The following is a 17,424-nucleotide window of genomic DNA, read 5'->3' on the forward strand; positions in this document are numbered from 1 at the left end:
CACCTTTTTTTCTGATGAAGCATGGTTTCATTTAAGTGATTACGTAAACTCACAGAATATGAGAATGTGGTCTTCTGAAAGACCAGATAACTTTTTTGTCGAGGGCCCTCTACACGCCCAAAAAATTGGAGTTTGATGTGCTCTCAATCGAAGGAGGATTTATGGACCTATTTTTTTTTAATGGTACTCTTACTGCGCAAAGGTATAGAGAAGAAATTATCGCTCCTTTTGTTAACCAGCTGGAAGAAAACGAAATTACAAACTTTTACTTTCAAGAAGATGGCGCAAGGGCACATACGGCAGGCGAGACGACAAATATGTTGAGGGAAGTTTTCCAAAATCGACTAATAAGTCTCAATGCTGAACATGAATTTACAACGAGGTCATGTGATATTACGCCGTGTGATTTCTTTTTGTGGCCTTACCTTAAAAACACTATTTTTGAACTGCCTATTCTGATTTAAACCATCTGCAGGCTCGACTTATAGACAAGATTCGTGAAATTAACAATACCCCGAGCATCTTAGAAAATGTCTTTAATTCTTTGAGGAACAGGTGTGAAAAGTGCTTGGAACAAGGAGGGGGACACTTTCAGCAGCTGCTTTAATTTGTTGTTATAACAAGGAGGGGGACACTTTCCGCAGCTCCTTTAATTGTTTTTTATTGTTATCACGATTATTCTTTAAAATAAAGTTATATAGTCATTAACGTTATTGAAACTGAAATGAGGTTAAGTTGGTCGCTATAAGCTACTCCCTACGTCCAATGTGTCAGAGCCAACTTCGACCACGTTTTTATTTGAACGCTCGTTAAAACATATGTATGTGATTCTAGAAAATATTTTGCATAAAATTAATAGATTATACTATGTCACACCCAATTTTTGTAAACCCTCTTCATTGTTTTACCTTGAAATGTTTCGGGAAAAAAACAATTTTCAAGGGCTTAAGTACCTTTAAGCTGTCTTCTAAGGTTACAATTCAAAAAATCCTTTTCGCTATTTGTAGCCTTAGAACGTACACGTGCAAAACAACGCACGCTAATTTTCTATTCCTCACGCATGGTTTCTTGTTGCAGGATCAGCGGGCAAGTCGCGCAAACGGAAACCCAGCGAGACAGACGCCCCCTCGACCGCCAAGTCGCGCATAAGCAGCTTCGCCGGCCCCAAGGAGGACTGCGAGAACAAGCAAACGCGCACCAGGAAGAACTTAAACCAGCGCGGCTCGAACAAGAAGAAGGTCTTGGAGGAGGCGAACAACAGCAAACTCCGGGAGATCGAGGTTAGAGTCGAGGACTGCCTGCAGAGCAACCCGGCGCTCTCCGAGCTTTGTAGGCGAAAATTAGAGGAAAGCGGCGCCGAGGAGGAAGAGGAGGAGGACGAGCGGCCGGAACACCACGAGGAGCCGCCGGCCGACGGTCCGGATCCGCGTCCCATCGAACCCGCCGAGGACAGTAATGGCAGCAGTGTCGAGTTAGTGAGTGTCGTTGTGCGAAGTGACGATGCGACAGTGCAGTGTGGATCTATGCCTGCGTCACAAGTGGTGAACGGTGGTCTCAACGGTGAGGAAGACTGTGTGATAGTGGCTCAAAGAACGAGTACCCCCAGTAAGGCTGAGGAGCGGGATTGCTCTATCAGAGGTGAGGGAGGTAATGCATGTCTATTAAAATAACGATTGTGTGCATAAGAACTGGTACACACTCATAAGCGGGCTTATTTCATTAATCCTTTCCTAGTATAGCAATTGTTATTTATGACGGAGGTTTATACAGGGTGTAACTTTAATTGGGGGTCAGTGTTTTTAGGGGTAATGTGTATGCCGACACTAATTATGTGTGGCAAATACATACATGAATTGTAGGCAACCTACAGTGCATTTGAAGGAAGATAGTGCCGGTAAACAGTAACAAATTGAGGATTCATATTTAAAACGTGCTATACATATTGCAACTGGCACACTACCTACCAAATATAGGCTAACCAATACAGCATCATGTATTTCCTTTTGAAAAATACTTAGTAATCGAAACCCAAGTGATTTCCCCAGCAAATTCATGAACAATTTTTTTTAAACAATAAAAACTGCAAAAAATGACATGGTTTTTTTTATAATATCTCCAAAAATAATGATGGAATCGTCTTACTCCCAATAGGACTTTTGTAGAGAATAAAAAAAACTATAAAATGGTTTTTTGTGCGACCCGACAGGTTCATTATTTACAGAGAAAATCCGGAAAAACCTCTAAAATAGACCTTTTTTCAAAAATTCATAAATCTGTCAAATTTTAAGCTAGAAAAACAATCTTGCAGAAAATGACAGATAATAATATGTAGTTTAATCGTGCGCAAGATGGTTTCTGTCCGATGCATAGTTTTTGCACAATTACATTATAAATAAATTCACAGAGTCGGGTAGCGGTAGTGGGGGAAACAGCGAGCGGAGGACTCATTTTTACAATATTTCCCATCACCCAAGTGAAAATCCGAGATTTACAAATTGGAGATTTTGTCGTCTATTTTCAGATGCCATTTTCAGAATTTAAATCGGACCATTTTTGATAAATCGCCACGCTGTGCAAAAAAACCCTAATTTGTTTATAATGCAATTGTGCAAAAACTATGCATTGGACAGAAACCATCTTGCGCACGATTAAACTACATATTATTATCTGTCATTTTCCGCAAGATTGTTTTTCCAGCTTCAAATTTGACGGAGTTATGAATTTTTTTAAAAAAAAGGTCTATTTTAGAGGTTTTTCCGGATTTTCTCTGTAAAAAATGAACCTATCGGGTCGCATAAAAAACTATTTTATAAGTTTTATTATTCTCTATTGAGAGTAAGACGATTCCATCATTATTTTTCGAGATATTATATAAAATACAAATGTCATTTTTTTGCAGTTTTTATTGTTTAAAAAAAATTGTTCACGACTTTGCTGGGGAAATCACTTGGTTTTCATTTACTAAGTATTTTTCAAAAGGTAATACATGAAATTTGCTGTAATATTTACTCAAGTGTGCCAAAAAATCTCTATTTGGTTGGCCTAATAGGAAATATCAGAACCGAGATCAGAACTAGATGTAAAGTTGTCCTTATCAAATATCGCCTTTTCATAGGTCGTTCAACAATTTTTATTTAGATAGACTTATGACGCAGATAAGGGCCTCTTCTATGTAACTGGATATAGAAAATAAGCTACTATATAGTATATCCTGACAACTAAACTGATGCCTAGGCCACAGACAATAATAAGTATACCAAATTTTTGATTGATCATCATAATTGTCGATTGCTGTATTAGGTAACAAAAATTTGGAAAATTTTCAGTGAATATTAAGAAGTATTTAACACAAAAACGTATTAGCGGGATATTTACGGGAAGAAAAGTCTGGGAAAAAATTAGGCAAAAATTTAAGCATGTGATAGTAAGACGAAACAATCTAAGTGTATGAAACAGAAGATAACTTTTTTTTTTATTGTCACAATTTTAGGGAGATACCTACATGGAAAAAAAGTAATATTTGTGTGTTTATAAACAAATTTAACGAAGGTTGGCATTTTATATACGAGAACTCGCAAGACAATGATAGAATAAAAATATCTATATATCTAACCTATAGAAATGTTGAAAATACAAGAATTACGCTTAAAAACGCCCCTTTTAACAGAATTTAAAGTATAACTATGCTGTTTTTGCAATGTCGTTGTTTTTTGCCGATGATGTATTTACTGTGTATTTGCTACTCTTGAAGTGCTATGATGTAAACAAAACGCTGAGGCAACCATTGCAGTAATATAATACGATATACATTCAATTGTATTCGCTACAGAGGTCGTTCCAATTGCGAGCAAAATTAATTAACGTTCTATTCCTTTGTAGTTATAATATAATAAAAAATATTCGGTATACAATCCTGGGATGCTTTGCTATTGTATTTTTAATGAAACGCGCAATTCTTCACGAAGTTATTTCTCACGGTCTTTGATTATTTAAAAAATTGCGTATCGGGTTTGTCGAGTCATCAACATTTATTGTTTTCGTACTAATTTATTGACCGAGGTCAGTTAACGTAATAGAAATAGTCCGTGGTTCAATTTTCAATTCAAATTTCCGTATAATAATGACACGACTACTTCGACATTGAACAGTTGCGATAAACCATATTTTTCCATTTACGTTTTTAACATCAATATGTTTATGTAGATATGCGAGTAATTGTTAGATACTCATTTAAGTTATTATAAATTAACGGAGCTGGCAAGTTAGGTAAATCAAGTTTGCTTAACTTGATTATATACAAGGTGACTCAAAATTAAAGACTGCTTTAAGAATAGTTTAGGAGATAATGGCCTAAGGATGGGGTTGCGCAAAAATACGGCTTGCATGAGGGAAAACTTTTGTTATTTAGATTTTTTTAAATTAAATCCGTAAATAGGTTTCGCTTAAAGGAATCGCCCTGTCTATTGTGAGTAAACGTTCTAAATGTTGGACGGAATTCAACCACCGTAGCTACAACGGCGTTTTGCCCGCAGGTGACGATGACGGACCACTGGTGTCGTCCTCGCCCTACAGCAGGATGGAACTCAACTCAGAAACCCCAACCAGCCTCCTCCGCTTCCCAGACGACCGCTCCGACTCGGGCGTGAGTTCGCTGCGTTCGGGCAGTGGCGATGAGCGGTCGGGGTCGCGGTCCAGCGCCCTGAGTTCATCGGACGAGCCGAATCACACCTCGTCGTCGTCGTCGTCTTCGTCTGGGCCGGCGGTCCAGGCCATACCCGCGCAGAACAGGTCGCCGCTGTTCATACCGGCGCCATCGTCGTCGTCGGCTTCAGCGGCGCAACAGCAGCAGAGGCACGACACCGAGCCGGTGCGCGTCTGGAGGGACCCCAACCTGCTGCTGGAGGAGCCCCACGTCCGACACATCCAAAGCGTTCAGCACCAGGTAGGTCAAGTAAGTGGTTTTTCTCTATTTTTTTTTGGGGACACGGTGGATGGGAGCAGGTTTAGGCGAATATATTTAAGCTTATGGCTATATATATTCGCTAGTGCACTTATCTGCATTAAATTTTAAAATCGCATGAGAAGAATTTGTAGGTTAGTGCGGGAAAATTTGATTTTATTATTGTAATACAAAGATTTCTTGGGAAGCCGTTTTGTGAAGAATAATTTTACATAAAAGCTTTGATAATAAGAATTATCTATACCTACTTTAACAGAATTTAATTGATTAAAAGAAAAAAAAAAAACAATTTAGCTTAGAAAGCAGTTGACCTTGGTACAGTCAATTGCGTTTTACTCGGATTCGGTACATTTTCGTAATTTCAACGTTAGTATGAGTACCTTTTTTGTATAAAATTAACTTTATTTAACCTTTAATAGGTATCTAACATGCAAATCAGAAAACTTAACCTCAAAAAAAAAAAAATATTCTAACCTCTGACGCAAATCCATGGCATTTTTCTTCAAAAAAACCGTATCAAAATAACAGCGATAGCGTTGTCACAATCATAAGTATTTGGATATACTTATAAGAATCGCAAAATAAATATTCGGTATACTTGCTGTTTATTAGACGAGAAAACTATAATTACTGTGGTGTAAGTTATAGCCGTTACTGGTAAAATCAGTCGCACAATGTGAATGCACGTACCTATAATTACAATTTTACTTACAACAATGATGTATTATTTCAAAATACCTGGGAAACTGGTATTATATTTAGAACAAAGAACACAAAAACAGTCGTTATAATAGCAGGTAGCAAGTAACAATACTCCCAAGACATTGCCACGGTCATGCTCATCAGGAATTATGTATTTATAACAATTTTAACAAGACTGGTTAGTCTCCTGAAGTTCCAAAAGTTTGTGAATTGTATCAATTTTTTCATAAATTATACCATAATTAGAAAAATATTTAAATGAAACTAACATGATAGGTAGTCCGAACTTCGTAAAACGGCACGCTAGAAATACTTTAGCAGTGGTACAATTTGCTTACTTGATTTATTAAACGCAGAACAGCAGTGACCTACTTTTATAATTTCCATGGAAATGGTTGAATAATTGAATTTATTGGATCTAGCTACCTACATTTATAATAAATCTACTACCTAGTACTTTGCATTTTATTACTCACCAACTAACTGGCTTCTCCAAATCCGACCACAAGGAAAAAAAATTACGACGAATTGCACATTATAAAAACAACTAATGATTCAACTTCCACGACGTAAAAATCACGAAATTACGGAATGCCCGGCATATTTACACTTAAAAAATGACAAATTTAAAACCGAGTTTAAAACTCTAATTAGGCACCATTTCACGCTTGCAACTGTTGCAGCTGAAGAAAAACTCGCACAAAAAACACTGGAATTTTTAAATCGCGTTTCACTAATTAGAAATTAGACACCGATACTGCATCTAGTCTAGGATGATTGTACTATTTCAGGTTTAAATTTCGATTATTTCACTAGGATTCGCCCTTAATTACCAATAAAATTTATTACATTAATTACAGGTTAATTATTGAGAACGCGTCGCGTAGTGTGACGCCTGACTTGCGCAATGTCGAAGCGCTTTTGTTTCGCATTTAACTACTTGATTGGGAGTAAAATTTTTCGTAGTAGCGTCCGACCCAAAGACAACAAATAAGAAAAGAAATGCCTATGATGTTTTTGCATGTATTACCCAACATTGTAATATGCAATGCATGACGAATATTCAAAACTGAGGCATTTCGATTTTGACTTAAGGTTTAGCCGCTAATCGAGTTATCCAACAGAAATGGGTCGGCTATTTTAATATCCAAATATTACAACATTCACGCCTGTAACTCGCAATCGATCCGACACGCTGGTTTTGTTGTTAAATTATTTTAATCATTAATCAACGGCGGATATATTTTTCATGCTTTTTCGAAGCGTTTGTTGTGATGTCCGCCGTGCCGTGGCGGTTTCAAAATAAGGAATTGAAAGGCGTGCCATTGAAAACGTGTCTACGTTACCGTAGCAACAGTTGTTTAGTTTGTTTTGGACAGGTTCCATGGTGCGGTTAATAGAAAAGTAGAAAGTTTTAAAGTGATTGTCTAGCATCTTATTAGATTCCAGCATTTATATTCAATAAAAGCTGGGTAAGAATTATGTGTTAGTGTTATTATGACAAATATTGTTTTTTTTTTTCTTCCAATGAATATTTAGAATGAAAGGAACGTTTTCTCCAACTTGTCAATTATGTGGATAATTTTGAGGTTAGAAAATTTTCTGTTCTATTTAACACTGTAACATTACTAAGTACAACGTTATCATTGCATTTTACAGTGTTATTCTATATATGTGCAATATAATGTTAAATTTGACATGGGAAACAATGAGAATAGTATTTTTTTATTATATTTATAATATTAAGGTATAAGTTATCAGTAATCATCAGTAACGCAATGTTCACGAGTTTTATTTGGCATATTTTCTGTAATATTAAGAATCTTTAGATATCTAGTGATAACATAAGTAAATATTATTATACATTTTCTTGTTTACATTCACATTGGCAACAACCGTTCAACACATAGTTTATTTCAATATGATAAACATTTGTTGATGATCGCTGGTAGAAAATGCCTGTAACACTTTACGGCAATCAAAACTAAATACACTTAAATAGTTAGTTAGAGTCGCTGGTATAATAAGTTTGTAGCTAGCAAAATAAGGATTACCGATACATTTGGCTTATACTTATAATGAATGTCTGTGTTGCAGACCTTGCTAATGTCTCATCCCAGCACACCGGCCTCGTCTGGCCCGTCTGCTCCAACGTCCGCCACAGGAACCCACCCAGCGTCTCTAGGGACTTATCCCGTAGTCCCGCCACCTCCTACCCTAATGAGCCCCCACCCGTTGGGGCACCCCCACCTGGCCGCCCAGCACCTGTACCATCACCCCCAGTTCTCCGACATGCTGTGGAAGTCCCAGAGGGGACCCTACGGGGTGTCCGCCCACCTCTTGCCCCAGCAAACCGGTCATTCGACCTCGGAAGATATTTTGGACAGGGAGCGAGTCTTCGTTCTTCAAGACCGCGAAAGGCATGAAAGGATGATCAGGTGGGTGGAAATGTGAGTGATTTTTGTAACTTTGCGTAACGTTACGTTGTATTTTTTTTTCTTGACGTTGCATAGGGAGAGGCAGAATCAGGAGCTGGAGAAGCAGCAGAAAGAGAAGGAGAGGTTAGAGAGGGACAGGCAAGAGCAGAGAGAGAAATTGGAGAGGGAAAGGGAGAGGGAGCGGCAGGAGAAGGAGAGGGAACTGGAGAAGGAGAGGCAGGAGCAAGCCCTCCACAACCACTTCGAGAAGTCGCTCAGGGCCGCTCAGCAAAAGGTATTGGTTAGTTCGATTTTTATCTAATCTACGTTTTTGAGGAGCTGCTCTCTCAATTTTTTAAAATGCTTCGTTTTGAAACGTTTAAAAAGTTAAAGTAGATCAATTTCTTCCGGTACACTTTCAGCATATTATCGTTTTATCGGGAACCGTGAACTGTGATTGTTGATTTTTCAGAGGGAACAGTGGAATCCGATAGCCGGGAGGCCTCCACAGCCAAGAACGTCGAGCTTATCGGAGGACGATAGGAAGAGGGCGGAGGAATTACACCAAAGGGAACAACAGAGGCATTTAACCACTGTCAGGCAGGATGCGAGAGACCACAGATCGTATTATCCTGTAAGTGCCCGTTCAGTTTTTATTAAATTTTTTCACCAGTTAAAATTGATTATTTTTGGCTAAAAGATAAAATAATTGAAGATATTTCCACTAGTATCCTCAGGTTAACCCTAAAGTGTAAATTGAAAGTAAAAAAAAAAAATTGTTTTTATTTTCACTTTTTTAATTTTTAGACTAATTTGCAGGACATTGTTTCCGATAAAATTGCCTATGATGTATTTATGTATTTGCTACTCTTGAAGTACCGTGATGTAAACGCCATTCTGAGGCGAATAGTTTGCCGAATCAGATCGTACCCGCCAAACAGTTGCGTCAGACAAAAATATGTTATTTTTTTTTACAGAGGCCGCAAAGTGTACCTGGAAAAACCGAATACCCCCCTCCGCCGGCGCACAGCCGCGTCGTGGCGGCGCCGAAGCAACCGACGGAGAAGATCTCCTCCATGGTGCCCCAGTCCATGCCCAAGAGCGAGCTGAACATGTACGGCTACCCCGTGTGCCACCCGCAGAACTCGTTTTTCGAACCAAAGAAGTCCGACCTACACAAGACGTCGCCCAGCGGCCTGGTCGTGAGCAAATCGGGGACCATGGACAGGGAGAGGGAGATGACGGGCCAGTCGCTGGTCAGCGAGATCAAGAATTCCGTCATAGTGAAGCACGACGCCAAGAACCCCCATCACCTGGAGTCACGGGTGACGATGGCCCATTCGCCCAGTCCCAAGCTGAGGAACGAGATATTAAGCCACTACTTGCCCACGCCCACGCAGGGCGGGCAGGCCAAGGGCATGTACGAGTACAGGAGCCCGACGCAGTCGCCGCTCCACCTCACGCACCACCTCGAAGCGCAGAATCTCGGCAAGGCGCAGAGCCACCACAGGCCGACGGGGCAAATGTCCAGTCCCCACCACCAAAGGCAGAGCCCCCATCAGCACCCTCACAGCCAGCCGCATCCGTCCCCGGAGATGAGGTTCCCGAGGGGATCCGAGGCACAGACCATGATTTATCAAACGTCTGGTGAGTTTTCGTTATTAATTTATGAATATTCCCGTGTATACTTTATTAATTTTTCGTGTAACAGAACTTAAATCATGACTAGAGTGGTGCCATCTTCTTTTTGAAAAATTTTGCACTTTAGTTTTTTAAACACCCTCTATGCAAATGTTTAATGTTTTCCAAAAAAAAAGTCTGAATCACGGACGTTCAGATTTTTTTTTTGGTTGTCTTGTCATTGTCTTGTTTTCAGGCAAAACGAGCTATCCCTTCACCACGGCGGCATACACGATGTCCACGACGCCCAGCGTTTCGAACTCAAAGCCGAAAGTGAGCAGTCCCGCGCCCCCGCAGATATTCGGCAAGCCTCCGTTGGGTGGGGTTTCCGTGGTGCCAGTGTCTCGCCCTCACGAGACCTCCGCCCCCATCCAGCTGACCGCGAAGCCCCCCTTGTCGTCGTCCGTATCCCCTTCCCCCTATCAGCAAGTGTCCCAGTACCATCCGCCCCACAATCAGGCGCCCCCGATGATGACGTGTCCCCCGCCTCCCGCCCACAGCAGCCGTACCACGTCCAGCTTGGACAGATACGATAGAACACCCGGATACGTCCCGGGCGGCCTCTCCGTCAAGCTGGTCGGCCAGCAGGGCACTTCCCCGCCCTCGGCAGCGTCGGCGCCCCTGCCCATCTCCAGATCTCATGCTCAGTTCCTACTGAACCTCAGCGGAGTGTCCCAGCAAACGCAGCCGCTCGACTTGGGGGTCAGTTCTAATAAAATGGAGAATTCTTCCTCTGTGTCCCCGAAACGGAAGGCCGCCACACCTGTGAGCAATGCGAGCACCAGCAACCCCGTTTGCTTGGAGGTCAAGAAGCGCAGGATCGAACCGCCTCCGGCCAGTGCCGCGGTCCCCCCTAACTTGAGTATTTTCGGCAGCGTCAGCCAGCAGCCCCAGCTGGCCAGAGTGAGCGAGCCAAGTCCTTTAATAGCGAGCGCTGCCACCACCATCACGACGGTGGTGAACACGGCCGCTTACAGGACGCCTACGTCCAACGTTACATCGTTAATATCCCAAACCCCGATGATATTAACGGAAAACCTGCCCGACGTGAGTGTAACCGCAGTGACGGTGGAAACCATACGACCGGCGTCGACCGGAGAATTGAGTCCGAAACCACCCACCCCTACAGTTCCTTTGAGTAATAGTCCGGCCCCGGTAAGTGCCGCATCGACGCCTACTCCACCCACGAGCGTAACTCCGGGTCCTGCGGCGGACGAATCGCCCGGTACGCCCGTCAAAGTTAACATAACACCCAGCACGGTGGACTCTGAGAAGTCCAACAGTCCGGGCCCCCAGAAAACCTCTAGCAGCAGTTACCCCGTGAGGCATCTCAAGAAGGCGTGGCTCCAGCGACACACCGGAGAAGACATGGAGGACACGACCGGAGTCGTCGGTTCTGGCAGTTGTGTGACGCTCCCCATAAACATAAAAGTAACGGCGCCGGCGATTTTGAATAACACGAGCAACCCTGTCAAAGAAAACCCTGTCAACTCCATACACGCCGTAGGCACGATGGCAATTAACAGTATAAATAAAACGAAACATTTCCCCAGCAAACCCGTCAACAGAAAACCTGTGAAAGAATGCACGGTAAACGGCGACGCAAAAAATGACGATTCGTCCAGCAGCGATCAAGAACGGGGCAGGAAATCGCCCCCGAAACGCAAACCGCCCAAAGTAAAACGAAAAAAAGGGGGAGGAGGGTCTTCGGCGAAAAAGCCAAACGACGACAAGAAACGTAAAACGGGCCCGCAACCACCAGTAACACCGCCCAGCGAGAGCGGCAGCGACAGCGAAAAGGAGAGCGGCAGCGAGAAAGACAGTGATTCCGGCGCCAGCGCTTCCGCTCCGGGCAAGAAAAATGCTAACGCAGGAAAGGAGCCGCGCAAACGAGGGAGGAGGCCTAAGGGTTCAAAAAACGATAAAGGCGAGGAGCCACGGCCGAAGAAGATCAAAGACGACATTCAGCCCCCGCGTGACCCCTTTCGCAAACCTCCTGTGGGGCAATTGAAGAAGACTGGCGAGAGCTTCCTGCAGGACGGGCCCTGTTTCGAGGTGGCTCCCAAGCTGGCCAAGTGCAGGGAGTGCAGGTGGACGCCCAACCAGCGCTCCAAGAACATGCCCAACATCTTCTGCAGGTTTTACGCTTTCAGAAGGTTGAGGTACACAAAGAACGGACAACTGGCCATCGCCGGTTTCTCGGATCCTCACAAAGATGCTTTGGAGGTAAGCGAAACGTATCACACAATCGGTTTTTGCTGAAAGGGGCCGTTTTTGGCCACAAAAAAATTTTTTTTCAATTTTTTATATCCAATAACTAATCGAATCCATCCCAAACATGACCTCCCTTCTTTCTAGTCAGGATCCAAGGTCAATTAGAGCTCAGATTGATAAAAAGTGTTTTGGGTTGTGGAGTCCGAATCGGAGGTTACTTTGTCTGTATCTGGCCATTTTAAGGTTTTTTCAAGGTTGTTTCAAGGTCATTCCACAGTCAAATTGAGGAATAGCCGAGCAATCAAGTCTGAGCACTTGCTATACAGAATTTTGGGGTCGCTCAGTTTGAATCTGAGGTCAGTTTGTCTGTATCAAGTTATTTGAAGGTCGTCTCTAGGATATTTCAAGGTTAAGTTGAAAAAAGCCAAGCAATTACATCCAACAACCTTGAAATGACCTTAAACCTGATACATATAAACGAATCTTGGGTTCAAACTCGGAGACTTCAAAAATGATAATCGATTTCTCAGTTTTTTCTTTGTTTGATCTTTAAATGACCTTGAAATAACCTTCAAATGACCTGATGTAAATAAACTGGCCTTTTGAGGTCAGTGAGTTGAAATTCGAGGTCAGTTTGTCTGTATCAAGTTATTTGAAGGTCGTCTCTAGGATATTTCAAGGTCAAGTTGAAAAAAGCCAAGCAATTACATCTAATAACCTTGAAATGACCTTAAACCTCAAACTCGGAGACTTCAAAAATGGTAACCGATTTCTTGTTTTTTTCTTGGTTTGCCCTTTAAATGACCTTGACCTTCAAATGACCTGATGCAGACGAACTAACCTCAGATTCGAACTCACCTAACCTATAAAACAGGCGATTTTACTAAATTGCTCGGTTTTTTCAATTTGACCTTGAGACGACCTTTAAATGACCTGATACAGACCAACTAACCTCGGACCCCAAAATCCTGTATAACGTGGTCGGACTTACTTGCATGGCTTTTTCTCAATTTGACCTTGAAATATCCTTGAAACAACCTTAAAATGGCCTAAAACACAAACTAACCTTCGATTCCGACTCAGCGGCCCCAAATACCTAAACTCCGAGATCCTTTGATTTAATGCACTTTTTCTCAATCTGACCTCAAATTGACCTTGATACTGACTAGAGGAAGGATGGGGTATAAATAATAAAAAAAAAATGTTCTATTTATTTGTGGCCAAAAATGAATGAAGAGGGACTAAAAACCGGCCCAATTGACTCTTCCGCTTTAAAATATATTTTTATTTTATTTATTTTATAAGAAAAAGTGACAGTCCCTCAATTCTTTACTAATAATTTTATGATAATGTGACCATAATCACTTGCAGGATGATCTAAAACTGTGGCTTCCTAATCCCGAAACCCCGCCACCCGATCTGGACCTCGAAACGTCCAGATTTCTCTTAAAACAAGTGGGCGATCACTTCTGCGACCTGTTGGTCCAAGAGAAGGACGCCCATTCTGAACACATGTCTGAAGGTTTGTTTCCGTTTCGTAAACCGTCGATATCGCCAACTGAAAGTCGTTCTCATTTCAGATAAGACGGTAGCGTGGAAGAGGGTAGTCCAGGGCGTCAGAGAGATGTGCGACGTGTGCGAAACGACGCTGTTCAACTTCCACTGGGCCTGCAACAAATGCGGATTCGTCGTCTGCATAGACTGTTACAAGGTGAGGTTTCTAAAATCCGTCCGGGAATTCCAAATTCATTAGTTTTTTTCAGAGTCGTAAAAAGGGCGCCATAAAGGTATGGGGCGAGCCGGGGAAGGACCGCGACGAGTACTCCTGGCTGCTGTGCACGAACAGGCAGGCCCACGAGCAGGAGAAACTGATGCTGACCCAGATCATCGCCGGCGAATCGCTGATGAAGCTCGGCAAGATGGTGCACGAGATGCGCGAGCTGTGGAACATCGAGCAGTACTGCGCGTGCCCCACCAGCAAGGAGGTCACCCTCAAGCCCAACAACGTCCAGGCCAAGGAGATCATCAAGGGCATCCTCGGGGACAAGGTCAACGGTATCAAGAAGGAGATAAAGGACGAGGACGGTAAGTCATCGATAATTCCAATACGACTATTAAAAGAATGTTATTTTTTTAATTTTTAACACTTATTACTTTAATATTCAGCAGTACGGGGCACATATCGCACAAAAACAAGATACACAGGGTATAAAAAAAACACGGCCAAAAACTAGAAAAACAGACACCACAAAAAAAAAAAAAAAAAAGTCCCCTAAAAAGGCCCCAAAACAAAAAAGCAAACAACAAAAAATTTTTATAGATTTTATTACATACCTTGTCTAAATATGAATTAATGGACAAATAACAGACTTTCCCCCATTTTAACACAGATTTTCTATATAATGGACTTTGTTCAAAACTCAAATAACTCTTTGGTGTAAAGAAATTTGTAATTTACTTGTTAAAAAATGGCAAATTACAAATTTCTCGACAACAAAAAGTAATTTAAATTTCAAACTAACTCCATTTTGTAGAAAATCTGCGTTAGAACGGAGGAAAGTCTGTGATTTGTCCATTAATTCATATTTTCACAAAATGTGTAATAAAATCCATAAAAATGTATTGCTGGTTGCCTATTTGCTCTTAAATATGTTTGAAAAAGAAATCCGTCCACGAATTTATTGCTGCAACTGTTAAAAATTGATCATTAAATAAAACGAATAATTAGAGTACCGTAAACTCACCGATCAGTTGTTTAACAGATGTCCCGTTGGACCGCGAGGAGAAAAAAGAAGGCAGCAGCAGCGAGGAGGAAGGCAACTTTTCCACGTTGAGAGAGCTGCTGATCCGGCCGTCCCACAAGCCGAACGGGTCCCGTGCGGCCTCGCCCGTCTCCAAAACCGAATCAAAGAAGAAGACGAGCATTCCCACCAAACCCGCCGACTTGGACGATGTCATTTCCAGCGTGATCGAGGACAGCGTCCCTCAGAAAACTGTGGAAACCCCGATCGAGCCCAAGTACGAATTAAAGCACTTCGTAAGGAGGTACAATTGGCAGGGAAAGGGCAGAGTGCAGCTGCCTATTAGGATCATGACTTTAACGGAGAGTAAGATGCTGTATCCCGATACGCCACACAGTTGGCTGTGTGACGGGAAACTCTTGAGACTCAGCGATCCGTTGTGTAAAGAAAATCAAAAAATTTTCCAGGTCAGTACAAAAAAAAAATGTGATTTTCACGTTAATTGCCACGGCTTTATAAATACGGTTTTAACACAGGTTTTCTTCCAGGACCAGTGGAAACGAGGCCAGCCGGTGATCGTGTCGGACGTTACCCGCAACATCAACCCCGACCTTTGGAACCCGGAGGCCTTTGCGCGCGATTTCGGGGACGAGAAGAACGATCTAGTCAACTGCATGACGGGGAATCTCGTCCCCAACCAGCCCATGAGGAAATTCTGGGAGGGCTTCGACCACTTCTCCAAACGGCTTAAGGATGACCGCGGTCAACCCATGCTTCTGAAACTGAAAGACTGGCCGCCCGGCGAGGACTTTGCCGAGATGTTACCCTCGCGGTACAGCGATCTGATGAAAGTTTTACCGCTGTCGGAGTACACGCATCGTACCGGCCGGTTGAATCTGGCGAGTAGGCTGCCGGATTGTTTCGTTAGACCCGACCTCGGCCCGAAGATGTATAACGCTTACGGTTCCGCCCTGCACCCGAACAAGGGTACGACCAACCTCCACCTGGACATATCCGACGCCGTAAATGTTATGGTGTACGTGGGCATTCCTAAAGACGGCGATAGCGACGAACACATAAAGGAGGCTTTCAGAGCTATCGACGAAGCCGGATGTGATATTCTGACGAGAAGGCGGGTGAGGGACAAAGGCGAGCTGCCCGGCGCCCTCTGGCACATCTACAACGCCAGGGACGCCGACAAAATCCGAGACCTACTCAACAAGGTGGTGGTGGAGAAGGGCGGACGTCTGGAACCCCATCACGACCCCATACACGACCAGAGCTGCTACCTGGACGGGCCGCTGCGCGAGAGGCTGTACAAGGAGTACGGAGTCGAGGGTTACGCCATCGTACAGTGTAAAGGAGACGCGGTGTTCATTCCGGCGGGCGCCCCCCATCAGGTGCGCAACCTCCACAACTGCATAAAAGTGGCAGAGGACTTTGTGTCGCCGGAGAACGTGTCGCATTGTTTCCACTTGACGCAGGAGTTCCGCGACCTCAGCGACACCCACTCGAACCACGAGGACAAGCTGCAGATAAAGAACATTATCTATCACGCGGTGAAGGACTCTCTGTCGACGCTAAGTGCAATAATGAACAAACATTTGAACGTGAAGAGCGAGAAGGACTCGGGCAGCGAGAGGAGTAACGGTAGCGCGGCGGTGGACGCGGAGAATTCCACCAAATCGGACTCTAACGAGACGGCTTAAAACATTGTGATAGTAGACGCAAAACTTTTAAATTTATGAAATTTCCTGTGTGATATATAACTTCTAAAGAAATCGTACAGAATGTGTCGAGCACATTTTCCTGTTTTTTCTCTTCTGTGTACATACGTGTACAAAAAAAGTGACTCTTGAGTTTGGATGAAAATGCTGAATACGCACGGTTTACCTTCCTGTATGTAGACTAGTGGCCCAGCGCGTCACCACCATATTTTAGCCTATTTACACTCCTTGTTGGTTACTCGGTGTCCGCACGTACGGCCAGAACTGTGCCCATTGATCGAACAGCCACGCTAACCTTTTTTTTAACTTTTCAAGTTTATAGTCTAAGATGTCCGTTAATGATAAGCAGAAAAATGTTTCAAACAACAGTTGACAAATATATAAGTACAAAAAAACGTTTCTAAGACTTATTTTATTTCACGTTGCGAAGTTGGAGTTTTTGTGTTCCGAGTAATATCGTTGCGTCGAAAATTTGCTGGTAATTCATACTGGTAGCAACGGCAAGAATTCACAATTAAGATGCATATTTCACTTTTGGGGGGTTTTTTGTATATTCTGAAGAGATACATAAAAGTAGTTCAAACGTCCCGACTCGGTTATCGACAAAAATTGAATGGGAAAAAAAAAAACCCAAAAACCTGAATCAGTTGAAAAGCAAGCAAAAAAGTAGTTCAAACGTCCCTTGTTGGATTTTCAAAAAAATGGACTCGTTTGGGAGAAACAGGGTGTTTTTCAATTTTGACTGTTTCTTACGACACTCGTATAATTTTTTTTGCTTACGAAAATAATTTTTGGAAAGTTTCTTAGTTTATTTATTACAATTCAGTGTCATACGTCATGTTCCTGTACAACTTGCTTAAAACCCAAATTATATTTTTTGAAATCTAAATCAAATTTTCCTTTCAATTTACACAAAAAAATGTTTTTTAGAGTATAAACGTAAAAATTTGTACTTTGTCATTCAACTGTACTACTGTCCTTAT

The 17,424-nt window shown here is 42.5% G+C and overlaps 1 protein-coding gene across 8 annotated transcripts in view; it reads left to right on the forward strand.

Annotated features, from left to right (window-relative positions):
• Positions 1-16,840, forward strand: part of LOC108917842 (probable JmjC domain-containing histone demethylation protein 2C) — a 322,212-nt gene extending 305,372 nt beyond the window's left edge. For 2 of the 8 annotated variants that reach the window (XM_023455245.1, XM_023455254.1), the window contains 12 exons: positions 1,078-1,638; positions 4,533-4,951; positions 7,760-8,112; positions 8,176-8,380; positions 8,552-8,713; positions 9,057-9,726; positions 9,956-11,985; positions 13,345-13,495; positions 13,554-13,684; positions 13,737-14,058; positions 14,736-15,181; positions 15,251-16,840. In XM_023455245.1, coding sequence (XP_023311013.1) covers positions 1,078-1,638; positions 4,533-4,951; positions 7,760-8,112; positions 8,176-8,380; positions 8,552-8,713; positions 9,057-9,726; positions 9,956-11,985; positions 13,345-13,495; positions 13,554-13,684; positions 13,737-14,058; positions 14,736-15,181; positions 15,251-16,423 — 6,623 coding nt within the window. In that variant the 3' untranslated portion in view covers positions 16,424-16,840. The remainder of the gene's footprint in view (positions 1-1,077; positions 1,639-4,532; positions 4,952-7,759; positions 8,113-8,175; positions 8,381-8,551; positions 8,714-9,056; positions 9,727-9,955; positions 11,986-13,344; positions 13,496-13,553; positions 13,685-13,736; positions 14,059-14,735; positions 15,182-15,250) is intronic. The other 6 variants (XM_023455246.1, XM_023455247.1, XM_023455252.1 and 3 more) reach the window with 6 other exon arrangements.
• The last annotated feature ends 584 nt before the right edge of the window (positions 16,841-17,424 follow it).

Source organism: Anoplophora glabripennis, unplaced genomic scaffold (genome assembly GCF_000390285.2).
Source record: "Anoplophora glabripennis isolate ALB-LARVAE unplaced genomic scaffold, Agla_2.0 scaffold17, whole genome shotgun sequence".
Taxonomy (NCBI): domain Eukaryota; kingdom Metazoa; phylum Arthropoda; class Insecta; order Coleoptera; family Cerambycidae; genus Anoplophora; species Anoplophora glabripennis.